Raw genomic sequence first — 19651 nt, forward strand, 5'->3', positions numbered from 1 at the left:
TCTCTCTCTCACCTCCTGGAATGAGTAATTCTAACTGGATATTCCTAACAAAGAAGCGATTGTGACCTCAGGAAGCACACAGTGCTATTAACTAAAGATTTACTGAATCCATGTCTGGGGCAAAGTCTCAGAGAAGGCCTTCCATTTTAACTGTGATCCTTAGTCATTATCCCATGGGACCTCAATGCCAAAGAGGGGCCAGTGGCCCCCACTGTTAAGGCAGTATAGGATGCCGTCTTGTCTCCCACCATAGGGCCATGCATGGTCCAGGGCTCCATCCTTCTGCTGCCATGGGCCTGAGGCAGCCCTACTCTCCAGTCCTTTCCTTCTGGCTCTTTCTGATGGCTGGGCTCCTCTTTGGTGTCCTGTCCAGTCCTGGAACACCCTGTTGGGCAGATGCAACCAAACGGTGTTTTAAGGGGCACGTACAGACGGAAGCATGGAACTTTTCCGAGTTTGGGATCCGGCCGATGGAGAGTTTCACTTTCTAAGACACAAGACAGGAGACCATTAAATGACTAAAGATTATCCTTAGGGTCCCATCCTTCATACCCTGGGGATTTGTTCTCAGAGGAAACCCTACGATGAGCTATGATGAGCCAAAGGCAGCCGCACGGATGATCTGTGCCTTCAAGCGGAACATGGACTTTCATTTCTGAAGTCCACTGGCCTAAGCCTCTAGGCAGACTCTAAAAAGTGCTGATGGCTTGCTCGCTCGCTGGCTAGTGTTGTGTTACCTTGACACAAGGTAGCTTCGCTATGGAAGAGGGAACCTCAGTTAGGAAATGCCCCCCACTAGATCGGCCTGAGGACAAGTCTGTGGGACACTTTCCTGATTGATAATTGATGTGCAAGAGCCCAGATCACCATGGGTGCTGGCATCCCAGGGCTGATGGTGCTGGGAGCTGTAAGAAAGCAGGATGCATCAGCCATTGGGAGAAACCTTGTAAATGGCACTCCTCCATGGCCTCTTATCCAGTTCCTGCCCTAACTTCCTTTGGTGATGGAGTGTGGTATGGAACTATGAGAGAAACACAAACCCTTTCCTTCCCAAGTGGTTTTGGTCATGGTGTTTTATCGCCGCGATAGGCGGGATCTAACTAAGATGGGATCTAGCTAAGAGGGATCCAGTGGCTCCAAGAACTCAAAGGGCCTCTGGAACCCCATGCAGCCAAAGGAGACAACCATCCAGGAAAGCCCCAGACAAAAGCAGAAGGAAACAGAAATTAGATGTCTCTCTTGCAGCTAATCATTTCTTACCCCTCTAAACACACACGCCATCCCCTCTGCCTCTTCTCTACCTCACCCTACGCCAGGTCCCATTTCTCGCCACTGTGGCTGAAGTAGATGAGACGGGCTCAGACACGCGAGACACAGGCGTTGCCACCGCGTGTCCTTTCCCAACTTATCTGCCCTTTCAAGAACCAGGTGTTTGCGTTTTAAAAGAGGGCTGGCTATATGTTCTCACATAAAGGAAAGAAGTTTAGAGCGGCGGGGAAGGAGAATTTCCTGTCCCTCTAGACCAATGGTTCTCAACGTTCCTGATGCTATGGCCCTTTAATACAGTCAGTTTCTCATGCTGTGGTGACCCCCCCAGTCATAAGATTATTTTCACTGGTACTTCATAACTACTGTTATGAATGGTACTGTAAATATCTAATATGTAGGTTATCGGATATGTGGCCCCTGTGAAAAGGTTGTTCAACCCACGGTGGTGTGGAGTCCTACAGGTCGCAAACCACTGCTCTAAGTGACCGCGTTGGTGGGGACTGACAGTGGTCAGTATTGTGTGGGAGTTGCTCTCAGACAAGAGCGCGGGCATGGTGCGGTCTAGAACAGCTGTCATGTCATGATGAAGCTCAGCCAGTCAGCCCAGGTGGAGGTGTAGACGTGTGTCCAGTCAAAACCCCTTTTCTTGATTGCTGACCACACCTGTGGATCTTTGGGTCAGGACCAGAGAACTTCTAGAAGGTACACATGGTTTTCTTAACCCTTTGGTCATAGGGTGGATCTCTGGAAGATGCCATGAATTATAAGTTACCAGACTGTTGGACCAGGTCTCGCAACACAACCTCTTCTCTACCACACAAAGTTGTATCAAGGATTGAACTCTTGAGCCAAACACCATCTCCTCTGAGAAACCTTCTGGCTTTCCTTAGAGGACCCATCTATTTTCCCCCTACACTTCCTGTTCGCACCCCAAAACACACACTCTGTTCTAAGAAGTGCCTCTGATACTTGTTCTACCCACCCACTAATCTGTGAGCCACTTAAGTGCAAGCTGAGGCCACTTTTGTAGCCTTTGAACATAACACAGTTTCCAGTATGGAGTAGGGAGACTCAATAATAGTGAGGGAGCATGTGAATGTATGAGCACGGCCCTGCCCCTAACTAGTTTTAAGTCTACTCTAGTCACATGCCTGGCTGACCTTACCCTTTTAGATGACAGCAATAATAACAATTCCTCCAACTGGCAGTCTTATTGAATGACGCGGAAGAAACAAGCTTAGTCCTTAATACACATGATGCATAACCACAGACTCCTGGGTCGGGAGAGTGGTCTTCAGCGTTATAGTTTGTAGAAATTCCAAGTCAAGGCTTTATGTGTTCTAAGAATGTTAACTGGGTGGTCCAATATTTTGGATGTATCTGTTTTATGAAAATGTGAGTGTCCCTAACTGAGGCAGAGCACGTTGTACCCTTCCTCGCCTTTCCCCCTAGTCATAGCCCAGAGATCCAAGAAGTACAGTTTGAGAATCGTAGGAAGGAACGAGTCCTTGCTCTGCTCCTCACCTTAGAGAGAAGCAGCTAAACACAGAGAGGGAAGTGACCCCCATCAGGCTAGAAATCAAAGTGGGCTCAAGCGGAATGATCATCATGAAGACCGCACTAGCCGGGGAGGCCATTTAAACGCAGGGAGACTTAAAGTCGGATGCTCAGTGCTGAGCTATGTGTGATGCTTGCTTTCAATAACTCCATGCAGAGGGCATGGCGCTGTCAGGCTTTGGATGAGAAAACCACGTTCAGAAAGGTGAGCCTCTTGATGTCATATGACCCATGCAGGTAGAGGTAAAGTCACAGTAATCCTGTCAAGCAGCTAGTCTATGTCATGGACACTGCAAGGATGTCACAGCATGTCAACTGGTTCAGTCACTGTCCCTGAGTTTACAGCCCACACGTTAGTCTGGGTCATCGGAGTGCTTTCTGCCCCTCACAGGCTCTGAGGTCAGAAGCCCGGAGCCTGCTCTCCTAGCCCGGTGTTTTCCCAGCAGTGTTTGATAGAAGACAGCATCTCATCCACGCTCTGAGTGCTTCCCAGGCTCCCTCTCAGACCTTGTCCCCCCTGGCACCAGCTTGGTCTGGTCAGGGCTGTTTCACAGGACTCACCTCCTTATGCATACACCGGGTGAGAAATAAGGACACCTCCTCCAGGCTCTGGGGCTTCAGGTCATTCACGGCCAAGATATGATCTCCATGGCAGAATAAGCACCCAAGTCGGGGAGGGCCCTCCCACCGAGCCAGGCTGCAGCGGGAATACAGCATCCCACAGGAAAATGAGATGGACCCACTGTGGGGGCCTGTGAGACTACCCCACCCTGTGCCATGTTGCCCCACATTGGAAGTCAACCATCTCCTTCTGTTTGGATTAACTTCCTCCCTGCCTCCTCCCCCACACCTCCTGCTTCCCTTCCAAGCCCTGCTCCAAGTAAACCACCCCTGCAAGGCCCTGTCAAGTCCAGTCCCTTACTCCCCTTGTAGTTAATCTCTCCTATCCTGGGACTTACAATTATGCACGGTGGGAACACTTTAATTATAGTTCTGAATAAGATGTACTTTTTATATTTACTTATTCATGTGCCTCTCCCTTTTATCTGGCTTTGTGACCCTGGGAATACAGAACCGCCTTTTTGTTCCCTTACTTGGTGTTTAAAAATTTATAACTCCACACAGTTTCAAGCAAACAGGATGCTGAATAAATGTCTGTTGGAGGCTAGCACATAGCGCAACACCATGAATACTTAATGAGTAAACAAGTGGATGGACAAACGTGTAAGCTTGGTCACAGACAAGCCCATGGGCTGAGCAGGAATTTACAAGTCTCAGATTGGAAAAAAAAAAAAAAAAAAAAAAAAAGCTGGAAAAATGGAGAGTTATGGCACTATGGCATTTTCTTTACCTTAGACAGTTACTTTGTAAAAATTCAATTTTCCACCAAAACAAATTAAACAGGCTTATTTGTTTTGAGATGGAGGAGGGTCTCAATATGTAGCTAGAGCTGGCCTTACACCTACGCCTGCTGTGAATCTCATGTTGTCCTTGAATTCTACTCTAGGGAACTAAGATCGCTGCCATGTGCCAACATGCCCACCCACACTCTCAAAGGATGAAGAATCAGATAAATAGTAACTATGTTAAAAAAACAAAAACAGCACCTGCCACACAGACTTTGGGGACAGAGGTTTTTACTGGGTTACAGGAATCTTAGGCTCCTCATACTCATTTTTTTCTTTTAGCTCCTATTAACTTTGCTCTCTCCTCTCAATCGCTGATACTCACTCCGTGGGGCCTGGAAATGGTACCGACCTTCGCAGCATCAGGAAGACCCTGATTCCTAGCCTTTTGGGTTATCTTAAACCCCTTCAAAAGTTGACTTCCCAGGTAGCAATGACCTTTCTGTAGTCCCTGCCCCTGCAGTCTATCAAATGCAGTGTTCCAGAGTGAGTGTGTCTCCCCCCCCCAGCCAGTGTTTCAGAGTGAGTGTGTCTCCCCCCCCAGCCAGCGTTTCAGAGTGTGTCTCCCCCCCCCAGCCAGTGTTTCAGAGTGAGTGTGTCTCCCCCCCAGCCAGTGTTTCAGAGTGAGTGTGTCTCCCCCCCCAGCCAGTGTTTCAGAGTGAGTGTGTCTCCCCCCCCCAGCCAGTGTTTCAGAGTGAGTGTGTCTCCCCCCCCAGCCAGTGTTTCAGAGTGAGTGTGTCTCCCCCACAGCCAGTGTTTCAGAGTGAGTGTGTCTCCTCCCCCAGCCAGTGTTTCAGAGTGAGTGTGTCTCCCCCCCCCCCCCCGCCCTGTTCGGCATTCGGCCTCATCCACGGTCCCACCTACCATATCTGTCCTGCTGCTTCTACAAGAGTGAGATAGTTGATGGTATCCTGAGGAGAGAGGAACACGTCCAGGGTCTCCATTAGGCTCTCATCAGGGACATTGCTGAGACAGAAAACATTTGTTTAAGTCGCGTCAAACAGCCAACTGTCCCTGGTTCTGAGCTATCTTTTCCGAGTGTAGTTTTGGTCTTCTGTTTCTGAGATGACATTTCCCACCTTTAGCTGCTTGTCCAAAACATTTGAAGAAAGGAACATGAACTTAAGGCACTGGAAGTCATGATTACGCCCCTCCTGCCCCTCTTGGAATGTGCTAGTGAGGGAAAAGGCAACTAAGTGTGTTTACAACCATCTCACCAGGTCAGTTTGCATATTTGTTTTCTGGAAACTATTCCATACGAGAGGGCATGGAAAGCAGCTAAAATCACAGCTATCTTGTCGACATCACCTAGGACCTAAATGTCCGCCTTCATATCTGCTCCGTACCTCGGGAGGCTTGCCTGCCCAGCGATGCTAATGGGGGAGGCTGGTGATGCGCGCTGATGCTGGATCAGGTTTTAGGGCTGGAAGGGCTGGCCAAGGGGAGAGTATCAAAACAGTAGGAAAAGCCACTCCCAGCCCTTGGGACCACTCTTCCCCTAATTCTATCATTTACTGCCCATGCTCACAACATCAGTGACACGGAGAAGCCTTGGAAATTTTGAGGAACTACTTTGAAATTTAAATATTAAGTGCATTTAAGGCATCTGTCTTGCTCTCAGGGCCCACAAAGTTTTAGAAATCAGGGCTTTACTTGAGTAATATAGACAATTTCACAACAGTTAGTGAGGCGGACCCCTTTCTGTCGTCTGTGGTTTGTGCTTCCGGATCGTGTGCTTGCAGGGGAGGCCCCTGCTCTGGACTCTCCAGAGGACTCTGGGATTCAGCTTGGCGATCAGCAGATGCAGAGGTTGGTTCTTTGAAGACACTGTAGTATAAGAAGTTAAACAAGGGTCTATTTAAACACTCATAGTAACAGCTTTCCACTCTACCTGTCAAGTATGAGCATCTAACAGCCGTAAGAAGTCTATTCGACCACAGAACCCACCGGAGGCAGAGCCAAAAGCAAAAACACCCAGAGGACTTCTGAAGACAGAAGTGTCCTGACTGTCACAGGTGGCCTTGTGTGGGCTAAGACACGATCACCACATTTCCTTCTCCCTTTGTCCACAGGTCGAACTCCCTCCACTTAAGCGTCTGCGATCTGAAATACCGCGTCACAATACATCGCTGCAAATGGGGGCATCCACACCATCAAGTTTTCTTTCCTGAACAAAGTCATTTTCAAACAGTTTTGCATAAAATTGTCATCAGGTTATGTATATAGGGTACATATGAAAATATGAATCATGCATGTATTTCATGTTTAGAGGAATTCTACTCTCCCAAGAGGTCTCATTATGGGTATGCAGATATTCCAAAATAAAAAAAGGAAAACCTTTTGAAACCAGAAACTTTTATAATCCTAACTGTTTCAGATAAAGGCCATCCGGCCTGAATCAATCAACGTGTAGACTGCAGTCTTTGGTGATGTTTGTAGCAATTTGTCAACAGTTAAAAAGTGAACTGGGGGCTGGAGAAATGCCTCAGTGGGACCTCAGCTTGGATCTCCAGGGCCCATGAAAGGCCAGGCGTGGTAGTGTTCCTCTGCAATCCCAGCGCCGCTGGGACAGGATGGGATGCGGGGAATCCTCAGAATCTCATGAGCCAGTTCACATGGTAAATGCAGGGCAAACGGAGACTGACTCAGACAAAGCAGAAGGTGAGGACCAACACCCAAGGCTGCCCTCATGCATGTGGCTCATGCAACACCACATGCACACTCACACATACACACAAGCACGCACACTCATACATACACACACGCACACACACGCACACACACTCACATACACACACTCACACACACACACACACACGCACACACACATGCGCACCCACACTCACATACACACACTCACACGCACACCCACATACACATGCACGCACACTCATACATACACACACACTCACACACGCACACACACTCACACACACATGCACAAACACACTCTCACACGCGCACACACACTCACATACACCCACACGCACACCCACACGCACACACACATACATGCACACACACATGCGTACACACAGACTCACAACACACACGCACATACATGTACTCACATGCACACACACTCACACACATATGCACACATACACACGCACACACTCACGCATGCATACACACAGACTCACAACACACGCACACACACACGCACTCATGCACACAATGCACACACGCACTCACACATGCACATACACACTCACACATGCACTCATGCACACAATGCACATACACACTCACACTCACACATGCACACACACATTCACTCACACACACATGCACGCACACCATTCATATGGTTACAGTGAACTGGTGGTAATTGCTCTATTAAAAGTCGGTTAGTTAAAAGCAGCATTTAGAGGACATTTAGACTCACCAGGATCTCATTGACATGTAATAGCTCTCAGAGTTCTTGGAATCTTGGTCTGATTCAATGGAATCACCAGAATCGTTGGACCCAGCGATGTTCTCTAACTAAAGATGAGAAGAATAGACGTAAGCAGACAGTTCTGCAGCTGGCCAGGACACTGTTCTGCGTCTGGATAACACACCTCCCATCACAAAGACAGCAACTCTTCGGAGAATATCAACAGCCTTAGCCACAGGAGAGACTCTAAGCCTGTTTCCCTTTCTGGGAGCCCTCATGTCCCATTCCAGATACATATTCTACAGGGCAGCTTTGGATTTTCCTTTCTGCTTCATTCCCAGCCATGTAATGTCATGAGCCTCCCCCCCCCCATAGTTGATTCTATGGGTCATGGAAGCTGATTGCGTCAAAGACTAGACACAGTAACCACTGACACTTCTCTCTAGCTCGCCTTGACTTGTAATTGCGGTGCAGCTTCCAGTCAAGACTCTCCGCCACACAGCTGTCTCTTCACCAAAGGCTGTCTTCTTTGCCTGGGTTCCCTTTTCTTCTCCTTTCCAGCGATGTCCTGTTGTTACCCCACATTCCTGAATCACCTCAGCCCTCAGCCCTGTGGTGGAGTTTCATCTCCTTCCCCAGACACCACATGCCACAGAGTGTCTACAGCCTATCCTTTCTACACACGCGATTGCTGGGTTGTCCCAGAGAACACGAGTGTGGAAGCATTCTTGGTGAAGGAGAATGTTCTATGCTTGAGAGGCCACAGACAATGCCTTGTGCTGTGCACTTGGCTTCGTACAATGCCGGGCTACATCCAAGGCCTCTGAGAACTTTGTTGTGATGGATAGCTTGTTTAAGCCTCTTGTAATTTAGCATTTCCATAACCGATGTGATCCCAGCACCCATCTTTTTACCATCTAGTAGAAAATCCCCAGTTTTGGAGACAATGCTACTCTCCCACCATTTTGTCCTGTCTCTCCATTGCACATTCTACATCCGTGTCTACCGCAGGCACAGTTTCTTGGCCAATGGGCCTAGAAGTGAACTCATGTTTTGCTACGTGCCTGTTTAGAAGCTGATTTTGTCCCTGTGCTTCTCACGGAATTTCCTACTCTGCCATTCACTCTCCGCACTGTGGCCCACCTGAGCAATTCGCCAGACATGGCAGATGCCAGCCATCTCTGAAGCTCGCTTTGGCTCAAATGGAAAAAGAAGGATCTGCCCTATATCTGACGATCGCAGACCACTCTGTGCCTCTTTGTGTAGCCTTATCTCTGCTAGCAGAAGCTGTGGGCTCTGAAGTATGGGGACTACAAAGCTCCTCCCTGTTGTCTCCATGCTGGGCACAGTGCAGTGTCTAGAACTCAGAAGGGCTTCCGGTTACCAACAGGCTGCCACACATGCACCCACAGCTGACTACCCAATGCCGTCCACTCTTTTCCTTTCAGTCCAGAAAACAGAACGACTGTTAAATTCCACTCTGCCCACCCAGCACTCCACTGTCATCTCCTCTGTAGATCTCTCTCTGGTCTTCGGCCTGCAAACCAGTTTGCTCTTCCCGCCACTGGTACATTGCAGGCGTTGCATAAGCACGCCTTGTGCTATGGCTGGCTCCTATTCAGGCGCCAGCACCATGAGCAAGCCATCCATCATCATCTACAGCTTTACCTTCGCGCCGTCCTGCTCTGAGCCCATTGCTCCCGCAGCACTGAGTGGCAGAGGCTCGAGCAGGACATGTGGAAGGCATGAATGGGTAGTGAGCCGGGGGAGGGACTTACTTCTGAAAGGATGCTTCGAGGAGAGAGATAGTAATTCTCTTCTTCTGTATCTTGAGTGGGCTCTGAGTGGAAATCGTGTTCTTGGTGAGGATGAGTTTGCCTGAGTCCTTGGGGGCATTTTTGTATTAAATGCTGAATAAGGAAGGTGCAGACGGAGTTAATGAGTTCCTTCCCTCCTTCCCTCCTTTCTTCCTTCTGCCCTCCCTTCCTCTCTGCTTCCTTCCTCCCTCCCTCCCTCCCTCCCTCCCTCCCTCCCTCCCATCCTTCGTATAGAATTAATCCAACACTTTCTAGCAAAAGTGTAATAGATTAGTTGGGTTGACAAGATAGGAGGCTGTTTCAGTACGACATGCAGAAGCCCACACAAACTGAACTTGCTTCTTCAGTTTGGGTCACTGTGATGGTGTGAATGCATAAACATAGCTAATACTTGGAATTTTTCTCTACTGTGCAGAGTTATAAATCAGAACAAGAAAATTCTCTGCTATGGGTGCATGGTAAGGCAAGGAGCTTTGTTAAGGCATCTCCGCCGCCATCTCTTTCCAGTCGCCTCTCAGCAGCCTCTGAGGAGGTAATTAGTCTGGAGGCACTGAACCTCCCCCTTCTAGCTCAGGCTTCCTCTTTTGTGTTCTGTCTTGTCTGTCTCCACAGCAGCACAATTAGGACACGTTGGCTATGTGACAGAGTGAATTATAGGCTTCCAGGTGACATAGATGCAAGCAATTAATTATTGCCCCCCTCCCCTAACAGACACCAGATACTCCACTGATGTAGCTTCTCTGCACAGCATAGGAATTTTTATGAGTGCAATTTAGTTACTCCAAGAGCAATGCTGGATGGGAGGGGGGTGCTTTCATAAGACCCTGAATGTTTGATAGGAATTCCATGGAAGGTTGCTCTGTGTGTGTGTGTGTGTGTGTGTGTGTGTGTGTGTGAGAGAGAGAGAGAGAGAGAGAGAGAGAGACAGACAGACAGACAGACAGACAGAGCACCGTGCAAGAGACATTCAAAGGAAACTTGCAGTTTTCTAGCCTTTGTGTGAGCTACCGATAAGGGCAGGATAATTTTCTTGTAAATCTGGTGGCAGCAGGAAGCCATGCTTCGTGGCAGCCCTGCAATCACAGAGGGAGGCATTAGACCCTGCACAGTGTGCTGTGTTGCTAAGCTGTGGTGTTCAGAAAGTCAGCTGCATTAAATGCACTTTCCATGTATTATGAGTTTATCAGGATATAACCCCCCCCACACACACATGCACACCAGAAGCTCACAAGCATACTTAAGTCATGTCTAGCTCAAAGCTCACTGCCGTGGGATGACTGTCCCCCTCTGAAATGCACATTGAAATTTAAATGCCATTTTTTTTTTTACAGCATTAATGGACAGAACTTTAAAAGATAGTTAGGTCCTGGTGGTTATGCCTTCGTGTGTTCCTGAATGTCGTGTCTGAGAGGAAGGTTGACTTCACCCCGATTACCTCTGCCTTGCCTGCCTGCCTGTCACTTGATGAGTCAGCAAGAAGGGCCCCCACCAGATGAGACCCTTTGATCTGGAACTTCACAACTTTCAGAACTGTGGAAACCAATTGCTGTTGTTTAGAAATCCCTGGTGTGCCATGATATTCTGTTGTGGTTGCTAAAGAACTCTGGAGCAGGATTATGCTGGGTTGGGAGTGAAGAGTTTCTGATGTACCAACAACATCAACAAAACCCAGCAAGACAAGTCTTTAACTTGAGAAGGTTGAAAAAAATAGTATTTGGTCTCAGTAAATATTGGAAAAAGGCAAAAGCTACCAGTAAGGCTCCTGGGGGTGGGGGGAGGCAGGAGAGGGGTTCATCGTGATTGGAAACTTTGTTCAACATCAGTCCACCTGCCTTGTGTCAGACCACTGTTTTGCTCACAGAATGGCTGAGATGAGGTGTTTGGCCTGGTGGTGTTGATGTGCCCAAAAAGCTTTATAGTGTTGCAAAGCTACCAGCTAGATGACTGGTACCAACAGAGAGAGGGTTGCCGGTGGGGTTATCTCTAAGAGATGTTACTCATAAGAGCCAAATCTAGAAATGCAGCGAATCCAGAAATGTGTGGGCACAACCCCGTGCCCTTCCTGGGGCAGGCATGCGATTTTGCCCCCTCACACAGGTTGCACTGGGAGTTAAGCGGCTATGACACATAGAACGAGAAGCCAGGCTGATGGCATGACTGAAGGGAAGACTAAGACACCCCACCTTCCCTGAGGGCGTGGATGGCACCACTGGAAATCAGGGTTCCCCAGGGGACCTTTGTGTCCTGCGTGTGGATGGAGGGCAGGCAGCTAGCTACACTTAGGGAAGGAACGCCAGTCTGTCAAGGCCTTCAAAGGGAATGAACATCTTTAGAGTCAGCTAGGCAAGTAGAAAAGCCTTCCTGTGGAATAGGAAATGAGCAAATATGCCTAAGTATTAAAGTCAGGAATCCTCTGTGTGTGTGTGTGTGTGTGTGTGTGTGTGTGTGCGCACGCGCGCGCGTGCATGGGAAGGTCAGAGGACAATTTCAGGTACTGTTTCTCAGAAGCATTCACCTTGTTTGTTTGTTGATTGATTTCCCCCTATTGGCCTGGAACTCACCCAGTAGGCTAGGCTGACTGTCCAGCAAACCCCAAGGATACACCTGTCCCTGCCTCCTTGCACTAGAGTTATAATGTGTGTCACCACAGCGTCCTGGGGAGTCAAAGCCAGTCCTTGTGCTTACAAGGCAAATGCTGCTCTGACAGAGGGAGCTGTTGCCTCAGCCCCAGGAATGATGGGAAAGATGGACAAGGTCAATGTCCGCTGCTAGCCAGTGGCACTACTCAGCGACGGCCAACTCCCTGCGGCTGTGTCCTAACACAGTAGGAGGTTTCGATTACCACATCCGGAAGGCTGGCCCTTGGTGATGCAAGGCCGATAATGTCCCGTGCACCGCAGAGACCAAAGGAAGGACTGGGGTCGGAAACTGGCCTTCGGTCACCCAGCCAAGGCTTCTCCTGCTTAGGAAAAAACCAGTTAGAACGCAGAGGCTGTCTACCACTGTCCCTTTGCTACTCTGACTGCGGCCTCCCTTATCTCCAGGATCTCCCCAAGGCTTTGACATTGGGGCTGCCCGCTAGCCAAGGCAAGGGCTGATCATGTCAGTGTGACTTTCTCCAGCTCGCCAGTCCCGAAAGACACCCAGCCTGGCCTAAACAGGTACCCGAGCCCCCCCCCCTTCTCCATTGTGTCTCACTTCACACCCCGTCTTTCTTCTCTTAGCATTGAATCTACCCAGAGACATGCCTTGATCTCTCCTTCTCTTTGTCATTTGCTACAAGCATGGAACAATCTGGAAAACACATCTATAAATGCATCCACACCCAAGTCCCCTCTGTGACGGTCTCCAAGAAAGGACCGGGGGGGGGGGGGGGGGGAATTCACCTGGCCCCTTAGGAGATCGGTTAAAAGCTGCTTACCTGACATGTGAGACATTACATTAAAATGCAAGGCAGACGAAAACAATGTTTGACAGACGCCTCCCTAGACTTGGTCATTCAGAGGGAAGCTGGTTATGTACCGAGAGTCACAATAGTGGAAAATAGTATACTTCAAGCTACTGTGAAAAATTGCCACCATTAATTTCACTCCTCCTACCGTAACAATGGCAACATAATTTAGCGCTCTTACAAAACAAAAAATAAAAAGTATTTTTCCTTCTGTTAATTGTACAAAAAACAAGGGCATACGTTTCCTTGCTCACTTATTCCCTGTATTAACATCGGTTGCCAAGGAGAACAAAAGAGCCATGCCCTGGAAAGAGCCGTGCCCTGGAAGGAGCGTCATTGGCTGTGTAGAGTTACCTCTGTATTCTGACGAGCTGTTTTTGCTCCCTGGCAATATGGTGACATGTAAGAGACCCAGTCTTTGATCTTCTCCCTGGGGGTGGGAAGAGAGTTTCAGCTAGCACTGGCAACAATGTTCCCAAACTCCTTCTGAGCCCAGCAGATTCTCCGATTGCTCTTTGGGGTCAGGCGCCCACAAAACAGAACTCTTTCCCCCAGGTAGTTTGGATGGCTCACTTCTCCCTGGCTGCCCCTGTGTCTACACAGGTGAATTAACCCTCCTGGCACCTCCAGCAGGGAGCCCGGGGTGCAGGGCTTCTGATTCCCCTGGTGTCTGCCCCCTTCCACACCCTCCAGCCTTCCCCACCCCCTCAGGAAGTGTACTTTAGGAACAGTGGCATATTGGTTAGGTTTTTTTTTTTTTTTTTTTTTTTTTTTTTTTTTTAATCAGCTTGACACAAGCCCAGGACATCTAGGAAGAGGGAAACTCAATTGAGGAAATTCCTCCATCAGATTGATCTATGGGCAAGTGTGGGGTATTTTCTGGATTGAATATCAGCATAGTAGTGCCCAGTCTAGTGTGCACTGTGCTGCCTGTGGGCAGAGGGGCCTGGGTGCTATAAGAAACATCCCCCTTTACAATAGCCACAGACAACATAAAGTACCTTGGGATAACTCATACCAAACAAGTGAATGACCTATATAATAAGAACTTTGTGTCTTTAAAGAAAAAAATTGAAGAAGATACCAGAAAATGGAAAGATCTCTCATGCTCTTGGATAGGTAGGATAAACATAATAAAAATGGTAATCTTGCCAAAAGAAATCTACAGATTCAATGCAATCCCCATCAAAATCCCAGCACAATTCTTCACTGACCTTGAAAGGATAACAATCAATTTTATATGGAAAAACAAAAGACCCAGGATAGCCAAAACAGCCCTGTATAATAAAAGAACTTTAGGAGGCATCACCATTCCTGACTTTAAGCTCTACTACAGAGCTATAGTTCTGAAAACAGCCTGGTATTGGCACAAAAATAGACAAGTAGGCCAATGGAATTGAATTGAAAATCTTGATATTAACCCACACACCTATGAACACCTGATTTTCGACAAAACAGCTAAAATTATACAATGGGGGGAGGAAAGCATCTTCAACAAATGGTGCTGGCACAATTGGATGATCGTGTGTAGAAGACTGCACACAGACCCATGTCTGTCGCCATGCACAAAACTCAAGTCCAAATGGATCAAAGACCTCAATATAAATCCAGCCACACTGAACCTCTTAGAAGAGAAAGTGGGAGGTACCCTTGAACAAATTGTTATAGGAGACCACTTCCTGAACATAACTCCAGGGGCACAGACACTGAGATCGACAATTAACAAAGGGGATGTCCTCAAACTTGGAAGCTTCTGTAAGACAAAGGACACAGTGGACAAGACCAAATGGCAGCCCACAGACTGGGAAAAGATTTTCACCAATCCCACATCTGACAAAGGGCTGATCTCCAAAATATACAAAGAACTCAAGAAACTAGTCACTAAAACACCAAGTAACCCTATTAAAAAATGGGGTACAGAACTTAAGAGAGAATTCTCAGTAGAGGAAATCAAAAAGGCTGAAAGACACTTAAGATGTGCTCAACATCTTTAGCTATCAGAGAAATGCAAATCAAAACAACTTTGAGATACCATCTTACTCCTGCCAGAATGGCTAAAATTAGAAACACCAATGATGACTCATGCTGGAGAGGATGTGGAGAAAGGGGAACACTCCTCCACTGCTGGTTGGAGTGCAAACTCATACAGCCATTTTGGAGATCAGTATAGCGGTTCCTCAGGAAAATGGGAATCAGTTTACCACAGGACCTGGCAATCCCCCTCTTAGGCATATACCCAAATGATCCACATCCATGCAACAAAGACATCTGTTCAACTATGTTCATAGCAGCAGCATTATTTGTAATAGCAAGGACCTGGAAGCAACCTAGATGCCCCTCAACTGAAGAATGGATAAAGAAGATGTGGCACATTTACACAATGGAATACTACTTTTTGGGAAAAAAAAACAATGGAATCTTTAAATTCGCAGGCAAATGGATGGGACTTGAAGAAACCATGCTGAGTGAGGTAACCCAGTCACAAAAAGAGGAACATGGTATGTACTCGCTCATATGTGGATTTTAGACATAAAGCAAAGGATCACCAGCCTATAATTCACACCACCAAAGGAACTAGGATACAAGGTGTATTCTAAGAGATTCATATAAAGTCCCTCACAGAAGGGGGAAGGGACAAGTCCCCCAGAGCACAGGGGAAGTGGGGGGGGCAGTGAATGGAGAGAGGAGTAGGAGAAATACGGGGAGGAGAGGAAAGCACGTGGAATTAGGGAGATTGAGCCAGAGTAGGAATAGAAGACCTAAGAGAGAGAGAGAGAGAGAGAGAGAGAGAGAGAGAGAGAGAGAGAGAGAGACCATATAAGAGGGAGCCATTATAGGATTGAAGAGAAAACTGAACCTAAAGAAATGGCCACATACTTACAAGACTGCCGCCAACTAACAATCTGAGCAACCGTGGAAAGTCTACCATAAATGCCCTTCCCTGATAATGAGATCAACAACTAACTTATCCACCATCATGGAGTCCTCACCTAGTATAGGTTGGAAACAGAAGCAAACACCCACAGCTAAACACTGCGCCAAACTAGAATCCAGATGCAGACGGAGAGGACAAGACCATGCGGCAGAAACACATAGAGACAGCTGACCTGAACAAGGAGGAGCTAACGGCCACTAGACTGATAGCTGGGAATCCAGCATGGAACTGACTCAGGCCCCCCTGAATATGGGTCTCAGCCAGAAGGACTGAGCAGTCTAAGGGACCTCAGACAGTGGAGCCAGGATGAATCCCTGGTGCACAAAAGGACCTTGCGGACACATCCCTCATGGAGGGATAACTGCCTTAACCTAGAGACAGGAGAGAAGCCCTAGTCCCTACTTCACATGACCTGTCAGATCTACATGACCCCAACTGGATGGCATTGTCCTACATATGGAATTGGGGTGGGGGGATGGGAGGGGAGGGTGGTTAGAGTGCATGTGAGAGGGCAGAGAGGGTAAAAGGGAGGGAAGGAGGGAGGGAGGAAAGAGGGGAAGGAGGAAGGGAGGGAGGGTCAGGGAACTGGGATCGATATGTAAAGTAAATAAATAAATTAATTAATTAATTAAAAAGTAAAAAAGAAAGAAAGAAAGAAAGAAAGAGGCCAAGCAAGCCATAGTGCGCAAGCCGGTGAGTACAGCTGCACACTCCATGGCCTCTGCATCAGCCCCTCCTCCAGGTCCCTGCCTCAGCTTCCTACCCTGACTTCCCCCAAGGATGGGCTGTAACGGGATGGACTTGTAAGCTAGTGCGCCCACCCCTCAGGAGTCGCGCCATGTCAGGGTTGGTCACCGCAGACAGAGAAGGGACAAGGCCAGTGAGCCTGAGTGAATGGCTACAGCCTCTCCTCATCTTCTCCTCTGCTGCCTTACGTGACCAGTTCCAAGAAAACTTTGCAGCTTTGTGCACAATTTACAAGAAAACTTGGGCTTCATGCTTGGCTTCCGCCTCTGGCTTCTCCTCCCACACCACAGTCCCTCTCTCCGGCAGACAAGCGGGTGTGAGAATCCACGTGGGCCTCTCTTAAAATCTGCAGATGCGTCCAGGGTGAGCACGGCCCCTCGCCCTCTCTGCAGCTCCTACAGATGGTTTTGTTTTTTTTTCTTCTTCACGGAAGGCATCTGGGTGATAGTGACTGTTGTGGCTGGCTTTGTGACCCTCTCCTGAGCTACTGTGTCTTAGTTCCAGCTCCCAGGTCTCAGATGTGACCTTATGCAGAAAGGGACTATTTACAGAACTAACCGGTTAAGTTTAGATCATAATGGAATAGAGGTACCTTCTAAACTAGTAAGACTGGCATCTGTGAAAAGTAAAAAGGAGAAATTTGACCCAGCGATGTGTGAATATGGGGAATGTCATGTGGAAGCCAGGGTTTGGCTGCTGTAGCCAAGGCAGCACTGGCAGTTCTGAGAGAGAGGTTAGAGAAGAGCCTGCCTTCCACAGAGCTTCACAGGGGTGGCCATGCCTGGCTGCTGACTCCCAGCCTTCAGAGGTTATAAACCTCTGCTGTTGTAAACACGTTACAACACTCACAGGTAGCTAGCATGATTCTTTATTTTAAGAGCCAGGAAGGAGGCTTATCTGGCACTTGCTGTGCAACCATGAGAATCTGAATTTAATCCCTACAGAAGATCCAGGCCTGGTGGAGTGTTTATGACACCAGCTGCAGAGGCAGAGGCTAGCAGGTGAGTCAGCCTAGCCTAATTCAAGTTCAGTGAGGGACCCTGTGTCAAAAAACGAAGTAGACCTTCACACCCACACACACATAAGCACACACTCACATGTGCAGCCAGCCACACACTTATGTGCACACACACACTTGCATGTGCACAATACATGTGCGCATACACATGTGCACACACTCAGATGTGCAACCACACATATACACACATGCACACACACTCATGTGCAGCCACACACATATACACAAACACTCATATGTGTACACATACTCACAAGTCCAGCCACACATGTATGCACACACACGAGCACACACTCACATGTGCACGCATACCCACATTGCAGTAACACATATATGCACACATACATGCACACACACTCACATGTGCAACCACACACATGTACACACACATTCAGATGTGCGACCACAATATATGCACACACTCACATGTGCACACATGTGCAAACACACATGTGCTGTGCAAGTACACACATGAGCAAACACACATGTGCTGTGCAAATACACACATGAGCACACACACAACCACTTTAGCATACAAGGAAGACCAAAGCTCTGCATTTGCAGCCTGGTTTATGTTTACAGCCTGTCTGTTGTCTAAAGGCTCACGATGCCTTTGCTTCACACACAGCAAACATGCCACGGACATGCCTTTGCCATCGCACCACTCACCTGTCATGGCCAATGAGGAAGTAGTCCCTGCTCACGGTTCTGATGGACATCACTTCGTTGGGGTGGCACTTGAACATCTTCTGCACAGATTGCATCTTCTCCTGGCTATTTATACCAACTTCTATGGTGGTGCTTCTGAGACAGACACAAAGTAACTAAGTTGATAGATACACAGAGCAACTTAAGTTAAAAACAGACTCCTGTTTTAAATTGGGAGTGAAGCTGAACATCCCATTGACCCACATTTTAAAGACTGTCTAGTGCACGTCATAAATCTCATTTGAATTCTTTCTATTTTAGAAAATAACTCTGGATCTGGTTCATCAGTAATTGAAAATGCTCTGTTCAGCCTGAAATTCAATTCTGAAGTTTCTATTTGGGTTGGGACCCTGAGTCCACAAATTGCTGTATTTTCCAGTGTTCCTGGTACATGACTTCTGAAGAAAAGACGAAGTATAGTTGATCTAAATATTTCTTGAACTCCACCTTGGCTCTATGAAATTGGATTTCAGGGGCTCTAGCTCACTGGAAAATTAAGTGAGACAAGTCTTCAACCAAAAGCAGAATTAGTGATGCCCCGCCTGTAACATACAGTATGAAGTAATGACCTCACTTTTGCCTACACCGATCATAGTTTCAGTTCTTTTAGAGGCACAGATGCCATGGCAGGGCTGAAGCCCTTGCTGCTTTTTGTCAGAGACTCAGGGTTCTGTGTGGCTTGTTTAGTGTTTGACTTGGGGGCGTTTGCTGCCGTGCAGGTTCCCTGGTTCAGATACACACCCATCCAGCTCGATGGAGCCTCGTTGTTGATGGTCTTTGTAATAGGAAAGACTCAGGCCCTTTGCCCCATTCTGGGACAGGATAAAAAGCCTCTTTTTCCAGGAGGTCTGAAAAATGAAAAGGTTTTGCTGTTCAGTTAAACCTCAGCAGATGAGCAGGGACTTTTTTTCCCAATGCTCAAGAGCTGGTGGGAGGCTGGTTAAACCACAGCCAGTGCTTTACTTACCGCAGAGAAGAAAAGCTGAGGGGGCGGAGACTTAATGAAGTAATCTTGTTTATGGACCTCATTTCCATAATCAAATGGAAATTGTTTGCCTAATAAAAGAAAGCCAAGAGGATTCAGTTTGTTCTCTCATAAGTTTCAGAAAAGAATGGCTTTATTTGGAAAGCGTCATTTATCTTCAAATTATTCAGCTATTCCAAAGAACATGCACAATAGCTGTCCCCCCCCCCAGGGTCCTTTCCCCCCCCAGGGTCCTGTCCCCCCCCCAGGGTCCTGTCCCCCACCCCTACAAAAGACCACATGAAGAGCAACAGCTGGTGCCACCATTCGGATGTCTTTAGTGGCAGCTTCATTGGGCTCACACATGCCTGGCTTGGTTTCTACACCTTTCTCTCTTGGG

The 19651-nt window shown here is 47.8% G+C and overlaps 1 protein-coding gene across 1 annotated transcript; it reads right to left on the reverse strand.

Moving 5' to 3' along the window:
- Nucleotides 1-287: 287 nt before the first annotated feature.
- Plekhs1 (pleckstrin homology domain containing S1) lies at nucleotides 288-19347 on the reverse strand. The gene is made up of 11 exons (XM_051199751.1): nucleotides 19255-19347; nucleotides 19029-19135; nucleotides 18249-18383; nucleotides 13234-13309; nucleotides 12274-12387; nucleotides 9390-9521; nucleotides 7621-7718; nucleotides 5886-6059; nucleotides 5097-5198; nucleotides 3388-3523; nucleotides 288-487 (listed from the first exon to the last, which is right to left on the reverse strand). The coding sequence occupies exons 3-11, from the start codon at nucleotides 18341-18343 to the stop codon at nucleotides 308-310; spliced, it is 1107 nt and encodes a 368-aa protein (XP_051055708.1). The 5' UTR covers nucleotides 18344-18383; nucleotides 19029-19135; nucleotides 19255-19347; the 3' UTR covers nucleotides 288-307.
- Nucleotides 19348-19651: the final 304 nt, after the last annotated feature.

This window comes from Phodopus roborovskii, unplaced genomic scaffold (assembly GCF_943737965.1).
Source record: "Phodopus roborovskii unplaced genomic scaffold, PHOROB, whole genome shotgun sequence".
Classification (NCBI taxonomy): Eukaryota; Metazoa; Chordata; class Mammalia; order Rodentia; family Cricetidae; genus Phodopus; species Phodopus roborovskii.

Excerpts from the sequence above, each read along its gene's own strand:
- Plekhs1 (XM_051199751.1), bottom strand. The coding sequence starts at position 18,343 with ATGCAATCTGTGCAGAAGATGTTCAAGTGCCACCCCAACGAAGTGATG. Across the intron at positions 12,388-13,233 it reads CAGCTCGTCAGAATACAGAG|GAGAAGCCTTGGCTGGGTGA; the intron begins GTAACTCTACAC and ends TTTCCTAAGCAG. Across the intron at positions 9,522-12,273 it reads CAAGGGCCAGCCTTCCGGAT|CATTTAATACAAAAATGCCC; the intron begins GTGGTAATCGAA and ends TTCCTTATTCAG.